Source organism: Mustela nigripes, chromosome 9 (assembly GCF_022355385.1).
Source record: "Mustela nigripes isolate SB6536 chromosome 9, MUSNIG.SB6536, whole genome shotgun sequence".
NCBI lineage: Eukaryota > Metazoa > Chordata > Mammalia > Carnivora > Mustelidae > Mustela > Mustela nigripes.
The window spans coordinates 13,878,620-13,898,776 of NC_081565.1; the positions used below are offsets into that span (position 1 = coordinate 13,878,620).

Sequence of the window (20,157 nt, forward strand, 5' to 3'; positions counted from 1 at the left end):
GTGTTCTTTGCTCTTCAGTAGCTCCTCGATCCTCGAGAAGCGAATGCAGGGGATTCCACACATGTTACTGAGGAAGGGAGAGAGGCATTAGGAGGCCACATTCAGGGTGGTGGAGGCAGGTGTCCCGGCTTTGAGGGAAGGGCTCTGCTGCTTGCTCCCTCTTAAGCAAGTTCTTATCTCTCTAAAACTCCATTTCCTCTTCTGGAAGATGGGGAGACTAGAGCCTCCTCACGGGGCTGTTGTGAAGGCTCTCCATGTAGTCTTCACATAGGGGAGGTGCTTGGCGTTCGGCCAGGCCCTGGCCCAGTTGTGTGTCCTGAGGCCTTGCTAAACCCACGGGTTCACCCTGTACACCACAGCTTACGGCCTTCCCTCAGCCACACGCTCCATGCAGTGACTTTAAATGAAAGATCCACTTTTGGCCCTTCTTCAAGGGCTCCTGGGCTGTGGGGAGCAAAATCAGGTTGCCGTGTCGATGCTGGGCCACGAGCCGTGCTGGGTACCGGCCTTGGAGCCTGGAAACCAGATCTTTGCTGCTGCCGAATCTCAAGCTGCTGTAGACTGGGGGCAAATGTTACCTGTTAGATTTGTTGTATTGTGAGGAGCGAAGCTGAAAGTGGAGGTTAAGTGTTGGTAGGAGAATGCACACCGTCCCCCACTTTCTGAGATGCGTGAGTATGTGTGTGTGTGTGCATGTGTAGCTAAGCATCAGAGCTGACCACCGTCTGCATCACAGAAGGACATTTGTGTGTGTCTTATTACATTTGTCTCTGCCTGATGATTACTTAATGAAAATCATCGAAACCAATCTTTATTCCCCAGAGTGAACAAACATTGCTTCTTGCCATGAAATTCCATTATCATGAAGTTATTATGGCAAAGATGACTTGAAAGGTTGACTTGGAAGGTGATTTACCAGAAAAAAAACCTACTGAGATCTCTCCCTCTGTCTCTGTCTATCTCTTACACTCGTTCAGCCAGCAGTTACTTACAGAGTACCTTCTCTGCCCCAGGCCCTGTGCCAGACCCCGAGCACAGAGACAAATGACATGTCTGCACCCCGAGAGATGGCAGACACTAGTGACTATCACAGATTTTGTACAGTAGAAATGCTGTATTAGAAATGCTTCCTTTAGGTCATGTAGCAGCTGCTTTCTAAAATAAAAAGAGTTATTTTATGGTATTTGCCTCGTGAACACAGAGATAAGAATGGGCTTACAGCCACGAGGAACAGTTGCAGAACCCAGAAATTGGAATATACAGTCTGACGAGGATTTTGGTGTGCTTTTCCCTCTGAGAGCTCTCCCAGGCCCTGTCGTCCTACCCACACGGTTGCTTCGGCAGCATTTGCCCTGGTCCACAGCCCCTGTCCTGCCTCCTGTGATAGGCATCCTCTTCCATCTTCTGGCAGTTCGAGGGAAGCAGAGAATATCAAAAGTAGTCGGGCTCCTTCACTACCGTGTGCCAGACACTTTTCGCGGATAGCGTCCCCTTGGATCCTCAGAACACGGCAGACCCAACCCTTCACAGTAAATGGTCTTCTTTCCATTTTGCAGATGAAGCCACTGAGGCTCTGAGAGGTTAAGTTATCTGCCTGGGGTCATGCAGCTAGTAAATGGCAGAGCCAGAGTTTGAAACCAGACCTGGTTAGATTATGAGGATGGGTTTTCTGTTATATTCTGCTGCCGCCTGAGTAAGCATTCAGACGCCCCTTATCCTGAGCGGAGCTTCCCCTAGACAGTGGGCAGCGTGCTCTGATTGAGGACAGAAGCTCTGGACGCAGAGCTGGACGTCTGAGCTGGAAGTCTCAGAACAAGCTGCTTAGACATCTTTTGGGGGGAGACTGAGGCCCTGAGACATTAAATTACTTGCCTAGGGCTGGTGTGTCACCAGCAAGCAGCAAAGCTGGGCGCGGTCTGCCTTCTCTTTGACTTCAGAGCTACGCCTTCTCTCCTCAGTGCGACTCCACCGCTTGCACAGGCTGGGCTGCGCGTCTTGGGGCTCGGAACCAGCTGTTAGGAAATAGCTCCCGGCAGGGTCGTGCGTCAGTGAAACAGCACACTGCAGGGGACATCGCGGCACCTCCTGGAAACTGTTAGACGTGGAAGTGAAGGCTGTCCTCAGTCATAGGGGTTTTAGAATTACTGCTCTTGAACATCACCTCACACGCTGCCCAGTGTTTGTCCAACCCTTTGGACTGCTGGTCCGGGTGAGGGACCGTAGCAGGTCCTGAGAACATGAAGGGAGGGGAAAGGCCAGTCCCTTCTGTGAAGGAACGAGAGAGGAATCCAAACCACTGATGGCTATGTAAATAAGCAAGCTGGTGTCGCTCCTGCATTTGCACCCAGAACATGGTGTGTGTGTCCAGGACGAGTTTGTGTAGGATGCTGTGGAAACACAGAGGAAGGGACAGGTTGGCAAAGTTTGAAGATGGGCTTTTGCAGAAGGAGAATCGAATCTGTATGTCGAAGAATGAGTAGGACTTCACTGAGTGGGCGTAGAGGACCAGATACATTCCAGGCAGAGGGAACAGCTCATGCAAAAGCACAGAGACACAAAACAGCCTGGTGTGTGCAAGGAATTCTGGGAATCTCCATAGGAGGTGTGAGGGGATGCTCCTTGGGTAGGTTGCCTGGAACCAGATTGTGGAGGGTCCCAGATGCTGTAAGAAGGAGTTTGAGCTTAATCCTCAACATAGCGGGGATGTTGATGAATTTTAGGTGGGCGCTGGTGGTTATCATGGTCTTTTTAGAGCTAGTTCTTTTTTAGAACTTTTTAGAATAGTTGCTCTGAGGAAGAGGGTGGATTGAGAGGTAAGAGGAAGGACTGGAGTCAGAGAGGCTTATTAGGCTGTGCGGGGACAGAAGGGGTAGATTTCAGCAAAGAAGGTACTGACATAAGTGTGTTTGATTCGCAGACTCTGAAATTTGCCAGCCTGATGGCCTTGCCATCTTGCCAACGTGCAAAGAGAATCCTTCTGAAGATTTCCCAGGCCCAACGTCAGTAGCTGCCTACTCGAGTTCTAAGAACCAGCTTTCCACCAAAGTCAGTGTGATTGGGACCCATCAGTCTGAAAAAATGGACACTTCAAGCGATACAGAAAACTTAAAACAGAAAATCTGTGACTTGGAAACTGAGCTCGAGGGCTACCGGAATTTCTTACTTCAGCTTCAAAAGCACTCCCAGTGCAGCGAGGCCATTATCACAGTTCTGTGTGGGACAGAAGGGGGCCAGGACGTCTTGAACAAGCCCAAGGGTAGTACCGACGAAGAAGAAATGACATTCTCAAGTTTGCACCAAGTCCATTATGTGAAGCGCATGAAGATCCTTCGTCAGCTGGCTCCAGAGGTGACCGACGGTGGGCTGCTGGAGGGCCTCAGACAGCAGCTGGTGGAACAGGAGCACGAGCTGCAGAGGGAGCAGAATTTGAACATGGAGCTTTTCAGTGAAATCCATAACCTGCAGAATAAGTTCAGAGATCTCTCACCCTCCAGGTACAACCCACCGCTGCCTCTCCCACTCTAGGAGCCTGCAGTTCCCCTGTGTTGCCACTAGGTCGGAGCCCATGAGTGCAGGGGAATGCTCCGGCAATGGGGGGGCTTGTGTACTGGGGAAGGATTGGTGGTGGGTTTAGGGCAGCTGGGCCCTGTGGAGGGTGAACGGGAGACCACAAAGAACAGCGGCTGTTAGCAGTCTAGTTTTGTGTCTTCTGAAATTGGCAGAGTGGATTTTCCCCTCGTCAAGCTGGGAACTGAGGGCAAAGAAAGGTATTATTCCAGTTGCTTGGTGAGTTGTGGTACGTTTGCAGAATGGCAGTGTTTACTCCTGGACCCCATTGTTGGCTTTCACTGTGGGACTGAAACTGATGTCCTAGGCATCATTCCCTAGGTGGGAAGAATATAGATACTTTCCGCGTCTTTACCCTTGAAAGGGAAGAATTCTTAGATCATGTTGAATGGACATAGATATGTAGAGTTTTGCTTTATGAGCTAATGACAAAAAAAAGCAATCATTTGTAAAGTTGACCTTTATTAGTCACTTACTTGAGACAAACACATAGTTCTGAATTACCATGAGCCAGAGTGAATTTTTTCAAGCCCTCCCGAACAGCAAGACGGGAGGAAGCTTGTATTTATTGAACGGCAGTCATGTCAGCCCCCCAGGTAGGCGCTTTCTTATTTAATCCTCAAAATCACCTGGAAAGGTGTTCTTGAACATGTGTCCGTGGATGAGGAATTGAGGCTCGAAGAGGCTGCTGTGACTGAGCGGACGGTCCGAGGACGCGGACGGTGTTGCTCCGAGGTGAGGCCGGTGCACAGGCCCGCACCGTTGCACCTTAGTTCTCGTGTCCTTCCTCACCCAAGAAACCGCCCACCTTCCGCGCAGCTGTCATGTGACCCTTACATGTGTGCTCGCCAGCAGAGGGGGTCAGCAGCCCCACGTACTGTCCTCTTCAGGGAAGGGGAACACGCTGAACTGAAGGGTCAGCATCTTCGCCAGGCCACGCTGGGGCCAGGCGACTGTGGCTGTGGTTAACAGGAGCTGTGTTTTCCTTAATTTGTGTTTTGCTCTGGAAAAGACATGTGGTGTCAGGAGGTAGTTTTGTATAATAGAGCATGGGCTTTGAGGGCAGACTGTGTTTGAGTCCGAAACCTTCCCTGTTTAACTTGGCGATCTGAGTTTGGTTTCCCTGTAAATGAGGAGGTGTGTCCGTTTGTCTGGAGATGGCGAGGAGCAGTTAACTTATTAAAAACACCGAGTGCAGTGACTGACAGGTCACAGACCCTCCATAAATGGTCTTTAGGATTATGATTACTCCCTGACCTTTCGGTCGAGAGGAGAGACCCCTGTTTTGGTGTTCCTGTGTTACAGTTTCTTTTTTGTTCTTCACGAGAATTTGCAGTAGGTCTGCTGGCCCTTGGAGCACTTGTTTCTATAATTTAGAATACTGTTTTTGAAGAATGTATGGAAACTAATTGTCCTCTTGAGTTCTTGCCAGTCTGTACTGTAATTGGGGGCTTTATAAGGTTAAGAATATTGCAGAAGAACCTTTGTTCCAGCATTTGTTGGCTGTTTTGAAATCGAAGGAGTGACCTTGCAGACTTCCAATTTTTCTAGAAGTATGTATACTTGTATAGCTGCAGGCTTTTAAAAATTGTGCTCTGTCATTTTTCCAATTAGTGTTAAGGTCACAAAAATTCAATTCTAAAATGGTGCAAGCATTTTCTCTCCTCCCCTCCCCCCGCTTTTATCAGATACGATTCATTAGTTCAGTCCCAAGCCCGGGAGCTCTCCCTTCAAAGACAGCAGATTAAGGATAGCCACGGCATCTGTGTCATCTACCGGCAACATATGAACGCCATGATCACGGCGTTCGAGCAGTTGCTTCAGGCCAGCGACGTGGATCACTCCGTGGCCGAGGGTTTCCAGGAGCAGCTGAATCAATGTGCGGAGCTGCTCGAGAAATTGGAAAAGCTGTTTCTCAACGGTAAGTGGGGCAAGGGATTGCGAGTCTTAAGACCCTTCATTTATTCATCCAGGACTTCTTTTGGAGGGGCCCGGGAGGAGCCGACTCCTCGGCAGCACTTATTTTACCTCTGCTCTGATGAGGTGACAGCAGGACCACGCCGGCTGCTCTTCCTTCCAGTGACGCTTCCATGGGCTTGATGGTCCCCCCTGTTTAAACCCGGGCTCCGGTTGGTGAGGCACAGGAGTGAGGCCGGCTCGGAGGCACCGCCCCTGGCACCTGCCTCGTGCCCTAGGTTGCTCTTAATTTAAGAGAAGGTGGAAATCTTTTTTTTCCTTTTCTTTCTTTCTTTTTTTTTTTTTTTGTTGGGGGAGAGGTGCTAAGAACTCCTAAGTTTTAAATGTTGGCAAGACTCAGCAAAACGAGCAAACAAAAACCCCAGGTGTTTATGGGTGAAAAAAATATTTTCAAGGGTCAGAGGTGGTTAGAAGAAGGATGAAATAGAACCTTTGTTAAACAGTTGCTGTGTGCTAGGTACTTTAGTAGATGTTATCGCATTTAAATAAAAAATGCAATTTTTTTTGAGACTAGAATGAAGAATTCTTTTATACTGTCTACTTCATCAGTTTTGCCATATTTGCTTTGTCATTTTCTCTTTCTTTCTGTGTATTCAGATCTTCCTTGATTTATGATGGGATTATATTCCAATAGACCCATCATAAAATTGAAAACATCGTAATCTAAAGTGTGTTTAACACACCTAACCTACCCACCATCATAGCTTAGCCCACCCTACCATAAACGTGCTCAGAACCCTCACAGCAGCCTACAGTTGGGTGATACCCTCCTACAGAGCTGCTTTTATAATAAAATATTGACTGTCTCATGTTCTGCATTGAAGGCTGTACTGAAAGTGAGAAGCAGAATGGCCGCGTGGGTCCAAGATGGTTGTATCCACTATGACCCTCGTGATGGTACGGCTCACTGGGAGCCGTGGCTCGCTGCCACTGCCAGGATCGCAAGGCACAGTCGTACTGCATTATCTCTAGCCCAGGAAAAGATGGAAATTCAGAATTTGAAATACAGTCTCTACTGGATGCCTGTTGCTTTCACACCATCCTAAAGTTGAAAATTATAAATTGCACCATTATAAGTCAGGGACCATCTGTATACACAATTTATTATTATTGTTATTTAAAGATTTTATTTTTAACTAATCTCTACACCCAGCATGGGGTTCAAACCTCATGACCCTGAGATCAACAGTCACACGCTCCACCAACTGAGCCAGCCAGGCACCCCTCTAAGCGCCCAACATTATCATTATTATTATTATTATTACGCAGAAACCCACTATTATTATCACTGTCATCATCATCAACCCACCCTCCAAGGGTGGATTGGCGATATCATGTCCCTTTTCCCCTCCCCCTAGAAGTATCGGAGTGTGTGGTGCCTCAAACTGAGGACACTCTTTTACATAGCCACAGCACCATTATTAAACCCATGACATAGGGTTGTTATATCATATACAGTCTACATTAAAATTTCACTAATTGATTCAGTAATGTCTTATGAGTCTTATTCCTGATTCCGATCCAGGACCCACTCCCCACATTACATTTAGTTGTTGTGTGTCTTTGGTTGTCTTTAACCTTCTCTTTCATGATGAGGACCTGTTTAAAGAGTTCAGGCCACTGCCCCAATTTAGGATTATCTGTTGTTTCTTTTGGGATTAGTTTAGATAAATTCAGTGAGACTAGTTATGTGGTTTTGGCAGGAATGCTGCATTAAGTATTCTGTTCTCTTGGTATCGTGTTTATGACGCGCGTGCCACCGGTTTGTGCTGTTGTTGGTGAAAATAATTTCTTTTTTAAAGATTTTATTTATTTATTTGACAGATAGAGATCACAAGTAGGCAGAGAGGCAGGCAGAGAGAGACAGAGAGGAGGAAGCAGGCTCCCCGCTGAGCAGAGAGCCCCATGCGGAGCTCGATCCCAGGACCCTGAGACCATGACCTGAGCTGAAGGCAGAGGCTTTAACCCACTGAGCCACCCAGGCACGCCGGTGAAAATAATTTTGATCACTTGGGTTGAGGTGATGTGTGTCCGGTTTCTCTGCTATAGATGACAGTATTTTCCTGTGTGATATACAAGTAATCAGTGGGGCGTACTATGTGATCCTGTAAGCATCTGTCTCCTCTTCAGACGTTTACCTGAGTTTTCCTGGACTTTCCTGTCTCTGCTGTCACTACGCTGCTGGCAATGTGGTGATCTTTTTCCTCATTCCATCATTCCTTCTTCATTTTTTTATCAGGTGGCATCTGCTGGAAGGATGAACTCTTCCTTTTATCTCCCTTTTTGTTTATATGTTTGTTGCTTGTTTATATTTGTTTATTAATGGCGACTTGTAGCTTCTTATTTTATTCAATAGACTATATTTCATTCCATCATTCTACTGATGCTCAAATTGTTTGAGATTTGAAGAGTGGTAATTCCTTTTGACGGGTCTCCATCTTCTTGGGGAGCACGTCTGTACTTTCTGGAACAAAAAAAGATGTTCCAGCCTCACTGATACTGTCCCTGCCCTGAATTAGTCATTTCTCCAGGGAGCCCTGGTTCATCTTCTTTCTTTCTTTGTCAAAGATTCTTCTCCCTGCAATGGGAAGGGCCTCTATTTTTTTTTTTTTTTGTTGTTATTTTTCTAAAAAGATTTTATTTATTTGTTTGACAGAGAGAGAGATAGTGAGAGAGGGAATACAAGCAGGGGGAGTGGGAGAGGGAGAAGCAGGCTTCCCATTGAGCAGAGAGCCCAATGCAGGGCTTGATCCCAGGACTCTGGGATCATACCTGAGCCACCCAGGTGCCCCTGGTTCATCTGAAAGGGGCATGCTATTTAAAAACTGATTTGGTGCTGGGTGTTTTTGCCCATTAGCAGGCAGCACTAAGATATATCTCACATGCATACATACATATAGGTAATTTATTTAAAGAATTACTGTTTCACAGTAGGTGCCTCCAATTCCAGACCAACCCACTGTGTCTTTTCGTGGTATTTCTGCTTCCACGTTATTCCCCATCTCCAGCCGTGAGGGTCCCGGTGCTCACTACATCAGTGTACCCGCTCCTGTGTTCACGTCTTTGTGATACACACAAATAGGTCCGGAACGGCCCTCTCCATACCACTGAGAGAAGCAGACCTATGAAAACATCATGATTTGTTTGTAGTCCTTTTATTTATTTATTTTTTTATTTTAAAGATTTTATTTATGTACTTGAAGGAGAGAGAGAGCACAAGCAGGGGCAGCGGCAGGCAGAGGGAGAGGGAGAAGCAGGCTCCCCCCTGAGCAGGGAGCCTGACATGGAGCTCGATCCCAGGACCCTGGGATCATGACCTAAACCTAAGGCAGACATTGAACCAACTGAGCCACCCAGGCGCCCCATAGACATTGAACCAACTGAGCCACCCAGGCGCCCCATAGTTCTTCTAGTTTTTAGGCTAAGGGTATATAGTCCGATATTAAATTTAAAAGTTCCTTGGCTTCATTCTTTTTACAGTGTTGATATGTGATTCACTTGAAATGTAATTATATTTACTTCGTTCTCCTTGTGCTCAATGTTAGGCTTCCCCTCCCCCATTTTTCTGATTTAGTTTTATTTTTTGAATAAAATGAAAAATATGAAAGTAGTTCCAAAGTTAAAACTTTATCCGTTTAAATTGCCTATATGAAGTCTTTATTTTTGTCTCTCTCCTTTATATCCATCAGTATGCTTTCCAGCCCCCTTTCTCTCTCAAAGCGCCTGGAATTGGGCTTTCAGACATCCCAGCCTCTCCAGGGAGACGGCATGTGCCCAAGGGACTGACACCTGCCACTTTGCTGAACCTGGCCATTGGTTTTGGGCTGCACCTCCCTCACCTTGACAGTAGATTTGGATGTGGTCAGTCCTCTCCCTCCTGGGGGACATGCTTTCTCCCTGGATTTCTAAGTGGTTACTACCCAGTATTCCTCCCACCCACTCGCTGCCCCTTCGAGGCTCTGCCCTCAGTGTGTGTTGTAAATCTGACCAACTCGCACCACCTCATTGCTGCCATGGCTCTGGTTTGCTGCAGTCTCCTCTTGTGGGTTACTGTAGTCCTTGCCCCCCTGGGGGTCTGGGTTCCCCCCCACCCATGTCCTGCCGTGGCCCCTTCCTGCACAATAGAGTGATCTTTTCAAAATGTAAGTCAGGTCATGTTCCTTCTGCTCGAGATCAGAGGCTTTCCTTGGTGAGCTGTAAGAGCTAGATCACGAGCACGAAGCCTCGACTCAGTGCTGGGTGCATGGCTCCCAGGTGCTCTGCACTTGCCAGTGTCTCTACCTGTTCTGAGTCGGGGGCTTGTCCTCAGAACAACCTGTTTTACTGGAGGAACTTGGCCTTACAGAGGAATATCAGTTGCCTAAAGTTACAACCGACTTGGCAAAACCAAGGTTTGACCTTAGTTCTTCTGTCTTCATACATTACAAAACAGATGGCTCGTGAGGGTCCACATATGTTCAACTTAATTCCAAGATGGAACGTGGGATAGTCTGGGCTTCTGGGCCCAGGGAATGTTTCCCAAGTTTTCTGCGGAACCCAGCAGCTTAGGCCTGTTGCAGACTTGTTGTCCTAGTCCAGCTGCCCCGGACCTCGAGGCCCAAGGACACAGGGACAGGTGACTTTTCCCAGCTTTGTGAAATCCACTTTCTCCTGACTAAGAGTTTCCAAAAAAGCTAGTTTTTATTTTAATATTGGAGAAATAACTGGGTCCTCAAGATAGAGCTGTATCTTCCTGGCCTGAGGCATTTTCTGTCTGTCTCTCTCTTCTTCCTACAAACCCTCAACCAGGGCCTGAGGAAGTGGGAGGCTGAGCGAGAGTGCCTCTGGCACCGGCTGCCCTCTCTCCCTCATCCAACTGCCCCCCCCCCCTTGATATGTTTTTTACTTATTTACCTTGACAAGCCCAAGGAGATCTCAATTCTTGTTTCCTGCGGGTTCTGGAAGCAGAAGCATTTCAGGCTTCGCAGACAACACAAATATAGAACTTTATTTTCTTGTACAAAAGGCATAAAAGTCTCAGGTACCTCACGACAACTCCTATTCTTAGAGAATAAAATGTAACAGAGGTGGGTCTCTTTTTTGGATGCTATCTAAGGGGTTTGGCTTCTGAATTATGAAAGGAGCTTATTGTAGAATAGTTTTATATTTGAGGCGGTTGCATAGCATGAGTTCTTAAAAATTTTAAATATAGTCTTTTTTTTCTTAATACAAAGTAGTACATGTTTATTGTGGAATAACAGATAAGCAAATACTCCTATAGCTGCATTATTTATACAGCAAAAATGAACACCCTGGAGTTTATACTTCCAGATCTTTTTTATATGTATGTGTATTTTTTGTAGAACCAGAATTGCTTGCAACCTTCCCCTTTGTTCAGCTGTAGATAAAAAATACTAACCTACATTGTAATTTTTAGTGGCTGCAGAACATTCTTCTGTATGAACGTACTATAATTTACTTAATCATTCCCCATTAGGTGGACATTCAGGGTGTTTCCAGTTTGGGGCTATTAAAAGAACAGTGTCTTGGAATCTTTGTACATATCCTTGCTTTCCTTTAATAATGTTTACTTGGTAGAACCCAGGAAGTAGGATGATAGTGTGCTTTCCCCCTCTTCGTCAGGACCAGAGCCGGGATCTTTTCTAGCTTTGCAGGCTAGGGATTTCGCTAGGGTCCAGAATCCTGCAAGATTTTCTGAGTGCCTTTTTTCAGGGAGGGGACCTATAACTCAGATTCCTGAAGTGCGCTGGGACCCAAAGCAGATCGAGAGCTGGTGTTGCAGTCCCATGGTGTCCTTGTTCCTGGTGCCTCCCGAGGCCAGTAGCATAAGTCAGGAATACTGTGTGCTCCTCGGGTATTTCTGAGTCAGCACTGGGGAGGGTACCGAGGAGGTTGTGAGGTGGTCTCTTTCCCCCATGAGCTCACCACATGTGTCAGGGTGTAGCCACATGGGTAGAGGACAGTTGTGGGGGTCCTTGACTCTCCTGTGCCTGCGGGGATGAACCTACACCATGCATTTCTTCCAAGGCCTTCTATAGTCTGCCTTGTCCCGCTCACTCCCCGCTCAGCGAGAATGACGGTGATGATGATGGAGAAGTGGTGAGGAAGGCTGGGCTTTATAGGCTGTGCGTTCTGTGTTGGGTATGTTCTCAGCCTATGAGTAGCTACTACTTATCACCTTCATTGAATGAATGAGGAACTGAGAAGGGAAGTTACTTGCTCGAGGTCACCCAAGGAGTGGCCAAGTCTGGGTTTGAGCCCAGGCAGTTTGCTTCCACAGCCTAGCCTCCTGACCGCCTTGATGTGGTGCCTCTCACACTCCTGCCCGGTTGGGCGTCCGAGCTGGTACTTCTGTGTTGCAGGCCTTGCTTGCATTTCCCCACTTCCGGGATTTTGCTCAAACCAGTCCCTTTTCTAGAAGGTTTGTACTTTCTCTTCTCTTCTAGGAATTCTGTTCATCCTCTAGGAAGCTTTTTTTGTTCACCTCAAGTAGATGCAAAACTCTTTGTTTTGGTTGGTTGTAGCTTGCCTATGACGGTTGTGTCTGGCCTCGTGATGGACACTCTTTGCTGGGTGGAAAGAACAGAATCTTTGGAGCCAGAAAGACTTGAGTTCAAATCCCAGCTTTATGCTTCTCGTACCCTCTTAATGGTCACATTTCCTGTGGGGGGGAATAGTACCTATGTTGCCCAGTTATTTGTGAGGATTAAATGAGATTATTTGAAGTGTGGTATCCCGTCTAACCATTCTTGGGAGCACAGGGGGTGACAGCAACGAAGCCTTGTGGGCACATTGTATTTCTTCAGGGCATAGACTCCTGGAAGATGGGGGCCTTGTTTTGTCCTGGCTCCCAAACTAAGCTGGGGCTGTACTTGTAGTGTTCAGTCAGGATTTGGTGACAATACTGATAGTTTTATGTGGTTTGGATCTTACTCTCGGGAGCCCTTTGATTCAGCATCCTCTGACTCTGTCTGGCCCCGCGTAGTGGGGGCTCGGAATGAGGCGCCCCTGAGCTCCGAAGGGAAGGCTTCCAGGAGGAAAGGGTATTAGAGCTCAACCTTCCATATTGCAAATCACTGGGGAAGGGTATTTTAGGAGTGGTAAAGGGGGTGTGCGAAGTATAATTAGCATGGTAGGCAGGCGATCAGAGAAAATGGAAGCTCTTTCCTAAGTATCCATAGAATCAGCCCTCCATGTGGCCCCTTAGCAGCTTCGTATTTTTATGCAGCAGTTCTTTCCTGCCTCAGACGTGTGTCCCTGGTCACCTCCTCTAAATTGTCCCGGGTGGTCCAGGCTGGCTCACGTTCCTTTCCTCTGCAGGCCTTCCCATGGTATCTCGTGCCACCCCTTGTGACAGCCGTGTAGTGTCATTTGTCTTTTGGGTCCCTCATCCCCCCGCAGCTGTGAACTCACTGAGGTTACGATGGAGCCTCGTCCGTCCCTTACCCTCAGCATCAGGCACAGGCATGTGGGAGGAACTGCAAATACGTTCTACAAATGACTAGTGGATGCAAAGGGAGGAGTATTTGGGTCACATAGGAGATGCCAGGTTATGATATTAGAACTGAGTTCTGTACGGTTGGTGGATTTGGAATGAGGGGGACTGTTTCAAAAGAGGCTTTTCAAACAGAGGCAGTGTTCGGGATGGATCAGTGCAGGCAGGAGGAAGGGCCGACCGGTTACAAGACTGTCGCGCAGGATAGTTCTCTTGCTGGTTCCGGTATGGATTGGATAAGTAGAAGGCTTTTTGTTTGAAAGGATGAAGTTCCCCCTCCCCCTGTCACTGCCACCTACTCTACAGCCTTTCAGTGTAGTGGTAAGATTTGCCTGAAAGATGGGAGCAGCGCCTTCATGACATGCTTCCTAAGCTTCCTGAATAGGCTGACAGATGGTACCCTGTCACCTGTGTGAAGGCAGTTTCCACCATGGAATTCAGTGCATCGCTTGTCATGATGGCCTTGTGAGTCCCACACTAACAATTTGTCATTTGGCTTTAAAGCATTCCGTCGTGGCAGGGGAATGGGCAGAATATAATTGTGGAGTCATTAGCAGCTCCGCACAGGATGTCCTGTTCGAAGACAGAGAAGCCCGGGCTTTGGATGGCCTCAGGGCATTTCCTTCTCTGGTCGTGGATTTTGTTAGGAATCGAAGAGAGGTTTTTGTGATAGGTACACGATGAATTTATGGTCAGGAGTCCCAGAGTGCTTAGAGCGTGCCCCAGAGCAGTGATCCCCTAACCGGTGAAGTTGCTGAGGTGTGTGTCCGTCCTCCGAAAGCTCGCTGGTCTGCTGCAGCAGGAGACGACGCTGTCATGTGCATGGCTGGTGCGTGTAGACTCCTGAGCCCTTTGGAGGGCTGGGCTGGGCAGATGGCCCATCGTCAGGGTGGCAGCTGAATGTTGGGGAGCAGCCCCGTGCAGGTGCGAGATGGAAAGTGCTGAGCTGTTCTAACAACAGTTGTCTCTGCCTGTTCACGGTGGTCTTGAGGCCTGGGACTTCCAGTCAGTGTCTGGGAAATTGCCCCAGGCAGATGGCGATTTCCCCTCTTGAGTGTAGAGGACACAGGCGTGGAGCCCCTCTATGCAGTAGAGGGCCTGTCACCCTCCCCCTACCTTCTGGGGTGTTAGAATGTCGTGGTGTTTTTGGTCAGGATGTAACCAAGAGGATCGAGACCTAGATTTGTGGTCGAGCTAGCTCTGGAGTGTCTCCAGATCCCTTGCTTAGCTGGAGCTTACAGTGAAGTAGGTGATGGGATGTCGGAGGAAGAGAGGGGACACGGCAGACCTCTTGGATTTCCGCTTCACTGTTAAACGGAGATCCTGACGCTGTGCCAGTGGGATCGATGTGAGGCCAGAGGACGTTGTCATCATCATACTTGGGGCCTGGCACCTGATCTCGAGGGCCCCGTGTGACTCCTTCCTGGTGCCCGCCAGTGCCCTGCAGTGGCAGGTGATGTTCAAGCCCTCGGGATGTCTCACTGGCTCTCTCTGCCCACTGTTGTCCTGCTGGGGTGTTGAGGGAGCTCCAATAGCAGCACCGGGGAGCACACATGTGGGGTCCACGAGGCACAAGGCAAATGCGTGAGTCTCTGGTGCTCTTTTCCTCCGTGCTGTGATGTTCAAGAACTTTCCCTTTTCGGAGTAGTTTTGAAAATGGAATGTGTGGGTGCCGTTTAATTATAGTCTCATTTTTCAAGTGCAGCTCGAGAAGGGTTTGTTTTTTTCTTTAGCCACGCGTTAGCTTCTTCAAAGAGCTCATCCCAGTCTGCAATTTCCAGAGTTCTGAAGTATTTTTAACATGAAGTTGTTAGTCTCTTTGAAACCTGGGCTCCTGTGTTTCCTTTCAAACAGCAAAGCCTGCCGTGCAGGAGAGAGCAGTGCATCTTTTGCCCACTTACGTTCTCAGCTTTATTTTGTTTTCTTTCGCCATTTCTCGTCGTCCCTCCCCTGCCTCAGGCCCTGGCTTATTCATCTGTACTCATATACTCCTCTTCCTGCTAATCCCACTTCTGAGAGTCTCTCCTTAGGAAATCATTTACATGCAGATAACGCTGTATGTACAAAGATGTTTATTTCATTGACTTATAAAAGTGAAAAATTGGAGATGACCTACATGTCAAATAGGGGACTGGCAGAAACTACGGTACATGCCTCCCTGCAGTGGAATAGTAATGCAGTCCTTCCAAATTAGGTTTCCAAGGCAAAACTCAGTAAGAAGCGTCCTTGGAATGAAATACGAAGGGAAAAGGTGAAGTCACGTACAGTGTCACCCATGCCAAAATACACGGAAGAAAGAACGGAAGGAAATCCATAACACGTCCGTACTGAGGACGTTATGTTACGTTCTTTTTCTTGTTCGTTACCCATTTCCTGTAACAAGCGTGTATTCTGTTGGTATCTGAGTTTTTAGAGGTGGGAGAAGAACCTGCACCTAGCAGCACCTTGGGGATGGGTTCTTAGATTCAGGCCTGTCCCCTCCCTCCTAGAACTGCTGCCAGAGCGGGGCTGAAGGAGCAGCCGCTGGTCTGAGTGTGTTCTTGGTGATCCTCCTTTAAATTTCCAGGATGGTTACGAAGAGTATTTAAGCAAATGGAATGGGGCCTCTGCAAGTGTATCAGCAAGAAATTATTAGGGAATACTGGGTTTTATTCTTTCTCTCTTTCTTTCTTTTCTCAAATTTTTAAAATGAACATATAATGTATTATTTGTCCCACAGGTGCAGTGTTGGTTTATTTTTAACGTCTTCCTCCTTCTTGATGTTCTTTCTGCTCCCAGGGAAATCCGCTGAAGTGGACAAGAGTCCCCAGAACGAAGCGATGGAGAGGTGAGCGTGTGGCATGGGGGAGAAGCTTGTGGGGTGGGTTTGTCCACTGGGTGTGGCGGCTCCCTCCTGGTCGGCTGGTTTCCCGCTGCTCGTGGGTAAGGCACACACTTAGGAAACTGGCCGCGGCCGCGCACAAGCAGGCGTTTGCTCCGTGTACCCTGCAGCCTTCATTCAGTTGTTTTGGGCCATTCCTGACGTCGGTCTGCCTGGTGCTTTGACGAGGATGACACGTTCCTCCTGTTGGCTCCTGGGCCCTGCAGGATCAATTTCAGATGCCTTAGCCTGAGCTTTGAGGCCCTGCTCAGTCCGACCCATCTTTCTTTCTCTCGTGTTCTCATGCTTCAGTCTTACCTGACTTTTTACTGTTCTGCAGCCTGTGCCTGACTTCTTCCTGCTGTAGTTTGAAAATCCTTCTTCAGAGTTCATTGATATAGCAGTGAACCTGGCTCTCCCCAACATCCCCGTCTCTCTTCTGCATTCCAGGATCAGTTATTTTTCCTGTAGTACTTGGCATGTTGTCACATTACAGCACTTAGCACATGGCGTTGTAGTACGCCCTGCATTTGTCTTTCCACTCGCAGACTTCCTCGACAGAGGAAAGGAGCTAGCGTGAACGGTGGGTGTTGGTGTGTGTTGGCTGCTACCCTAGGCATTCACATGCATCCTTGCTGACACTACCATGCAAGCACTGTTCCCATTTTAGGACAAGGGTCGGAATTGCATGCTTGCCATTAAGAAGCAGAGCTGGGGTTTGAACTTGAATCTGTCAGACTCTGTTCTCTTATTATTGTTGTATATTACCTTTTGAGAACAAAGACTGTGTCTTGAATATCTCTATACCTGCTTCCGCCTTAATTATTTGGCTCATAGTCAGATTTCAGAAACTGTTGATGGAATAAATATGTTGTGTACTTCCTTAGTTTGCCTTGATGGCCTACAGGAAATGTCACGGTCTCGCCCCCTCTGGTTCCTGGTTTAAAGGTTCTGACCGTTGGGAGTGCTACGGGTATTTCCCTCCTCTTTGGAGCAGCAGACCTTTGGGCTTCTGGAGGTCAAATAAAGAGACAGAGACCAGAGTTTTGGACTTTCTTGGCATCACGAAGGCCACAGCATCATAGAGTAAGCAGGTGGGGACACATCCCAGCTTACCAGAGGACATTTCAATCAGAGCATCTGTATGTTCAGAAGAAGCACTCCTTTCCCACCGCAGTGTTTTCACAGATCCCTCCCCGTTCAGCCCTCTACTTCCATCCTCCTAATAATGGATCGCATCTCAGTGGCGGGCTGTGGAGAGGACAAGCAAGGCCTCCCAGAGCGCAGACAGTCTTAACTGAGATCTAAAGGGTGAGAGGCCCGGGGCAGGGACTGTCGGAGAGTGTGTATGAGGCAAGAGCGATGTGGCCCCTGCGAGCTGGTGCAGGGAACTTGAGGGTCGAGGCTGGAGAGGCAGAGGGGACTGTGCTGGGCTGGTCCTCAGATTCTGTGTTAGGAGTCCAAATTCTGTACTATGGGAAGAGGGGGGTCTTTGAAGGAGAATAAGCTGGGGCCAGACAAAATCAGATTTGCTGTCGTGAAAGACGACCGTGGTTGCTTGGAGAGGGGGCTGGAAGGAGGCAGGGAGCCTGCTTCAGTCCTCCTCAGCCATGTGTCCCCCTTCCCATCCCTGACAGGTTGGTTTCTTTTCCTTCTGTTCTGCCTTTTTCCGCTGTAGGCTTAGCACTCACACGGGTCACTCCTAAGCTAATTAAATGGGTGCCCTTGGCCCATTCGGCACTTTTGCAAGGCAGCGGCAAGCCCGTGCATCCATCACACTGTCTGAGTGAAGTTGCATCTGGTGTTTACCTGTTAATGAATGCGTTGCAGCTTTGGAGTCCTTTGCTCTTGTCTGAGCTCATGAATAATGAGACAAGAAGTAATAGGAAAAAGTAGAAGGGAAAAAAGAGCTTAAATTAAGGAGCTTATCTATAATGGAGATTCATGTGGGCTTTTCACCCAGTTCAGGGTGTTTTTCCTTATGGTTCAGGTGGCTCTTGGGAAATACAGGTTAATCAGATGATTGCCAGAGTGGTAGCATTGGGACCTGCATGGGGGCCCTGAGGGTTTTGAGATTTTTAAACCCATAAGGCCACTTCATGGGTTTGGGTTGGCCTCCCGCATTCTCCTAGGGCTGCAGAGACAGACAAACCTGGGCTCAAGTGGTGAGACTGTGGGCAAGCTTGTGCCTCAGGCTCCCCGAGTCTGCAGGATAGTCCTCTCTAGCTCAAAGGGTCTCTGTGGGGACTGAGTAAGACTGTATGTCTAACACGCCCAGTACAGAGTGGGCACTGACTCGTGCTCTCGCAGAGGGCCCCTCCCCATGAGTCAGACAGTGGCTTCCCCATCTTCACTGGCTCCAGACTCAAGCCCACTGAGCGCTTTTTGGTTTCAGAGTGTCCTCCCTAATAAAATGCTCTGGAGAAACAAAAGGGCTCCAAAACAAAGTTGCAAATACGGGGAGATTACAAAGGGCCAAGTAACCTTAAGTGTTCCCAAGTCCTGGTCCTGGCTTGGGATCTTAGTGTGGGGAACAATTTCTCTCTCAATCCTGATGGTGAAGGTTGGAAGAAGACGGTATCACCTACCAGCACATCCTCCCTGAGTCTCCTGAGCCATCTGCCTCTCATGCGTTATCCGACTATGAAATGTCCGAGAAGTCGTCCGTCCTCTCACAAGACCAGAAGCAAGACAGCGAGACCGGGAAGACCTCGGTAGTGACGAACCATTTTTCTCAAGGTAAGCTAAGCTTTGCTCAGCATTTTAGAGGCGGCCAAAGCTTCCTGGTCTAAACAGTAATTTGCCATCTTGCCTGAGTAAGCAGATTGTAGTGACATTTGAATATTCGTCTGATGGAGGGAGATCCTGGCAGGGCCAGAGCTGGTCATTCAGACTCTCATTTATCACTGGGGAAAGCTGCGGTTGTTGAAAGTGTTGGTGATTGGGGAAGAGTCATTTTTATTTCTTAATGATGACTTATTATGTGATTCGCCATTTCCTTGCTCTTCTAACAGTGGCAGAAACCAGACTGGCAGACCCTGAGATTCTGTGTCCATTCCAAGTCTGGTTAATTTCCCGTTTTTCCCTTCAGGCTCTTCTGAGATCCTGTCACTTTGAAGACCCATGCTTGGAATTGTACAGCTGCCCCACTTACCTAACCACCCACCGTCCCCCTGAACCCCTGTTAGGATATTTTGTAATTCTAGTGATCTGCAGTGTTTCCCTTCAGGGTGTGACCTTTTGTCCACTGGGTCAGCCCCTTTGTCCTGCCACTGACCTTGGGCCATGGGCTCAGTTGGCAGCATCAGCCTCCGGAACCTCCACGTGCCCCTGAGGTCTCCTTTACCTCCTCTGTATTTGTAGTTTCGATTACCTCCTGTTGGGGTATTAGGTATGAGGTATTGGATTGGCGAATGTTTCCTAGGAAAGGGCAGATAGTAAATATTTTGGGCTTTGTGGAACATATGGTCTTTGTTGTAATTACTCAATCCTGTTGTTGTAGCAGAAGGCAGCCGTAGACAAAATGTAAGTGAATGAGTGTGGCTCTGTTCCAAGAAACTGTTATTTACCAAAATAGGTGGTGGGTGGGTTTGACCCAGGAGCTGTGGTTTTCTGACCCCTGGTATAGATTCTGGACCTTAGCTGACATCCTCTGGTCTCTCCTTTCTTCCAGTGGTTATGCATGCAAGGCAGCCAGAATGGATCCAGAGCACAAGTCAGACGCTGGCACCTCCTTTCTAAACACTTTTTTTTTTTTTAAAGATTTTATTTATTTATTTGACAGAGATCACAAGTAGGCAGAGAGGCAGGCAGAGAGAGAGAGAGGAGAAAGCAGGCTCCCCGCTGAGCAGAGAGCCCGATGTGGGGCTCAATCCCAGGACCCTGGGATCATGATCCGAGCCAAAGGCAGAGCTTTAACCCACTGAGCCACCCAGGCGCCCCTCTAAACGCTTTTTGTTGACACCTGATCACATAGAACTTGTTTTCAAAAATTCAAAGTCTGTTTTAGCAACAACTCCCCACTTTGTTTCAGATGAACTTTATATGGAGGCCTAATATGTAATTAAGATATGGGTGAGACTTTGTCCTCTACAGCGGCTCCTGAGGCTCCTCTGGGACACCGTGGGACTGGAGGAGCACAGTTTGAAAATACTCAGAGCAACAAATACCCGTGTTTCATAGAAGTGCGGTGTTAGCCGGGCTCCTCACCTAGATTTGCTTTCTTTGGGTTTCTGGCTGTATCCTTGTGTGATTTCTG

The 20,157-nt window shown here is 48.0% G+C and overlaps 1 protein-coding gene and 1 non-coding gene across 2 annotated transcripts in view; one reads left to right on the plus strand and one right to left on the minus strand.

Annotated features, from left to right (window-relative positions):
• The window catches only part of CDK5RAP2 (CDK5 regulatory subunit associated protein 2), a 169,933-nt gene that overhangs the window by 120,692 nt on the left and 29,084 nt on the right, over nt 1-20,157 (plus strand). The window contains exons 21-24 of the mRNA XM_059412174.1: nt 2,918-3,494; nt 5,256-5,488; nt 15,818-15,866; nt 18,463-18,638. Of these exons, the coding sequence (XP_059268157.1) occupies nt 2,918-3,494; nt 5,256-5,488; nt 15,818-15,866; nt 18,463-18,638 (1,035 nt within the window). The remainder of the gene's footprint in view (nt 1-2,917; nt 3,495-5,255; nt 5,489-15,817; nt 15,867-18,462; nt 18,639-20,157) is intronic.
• On the minus strand, nt 6,691-6,764 carry TRNAN-GUU (transfer RNA asparagine (anticodon GUU)). The gene has a single exon. It is a non-coding gene; the product is annotated as a tRNA-Asn (tRNA).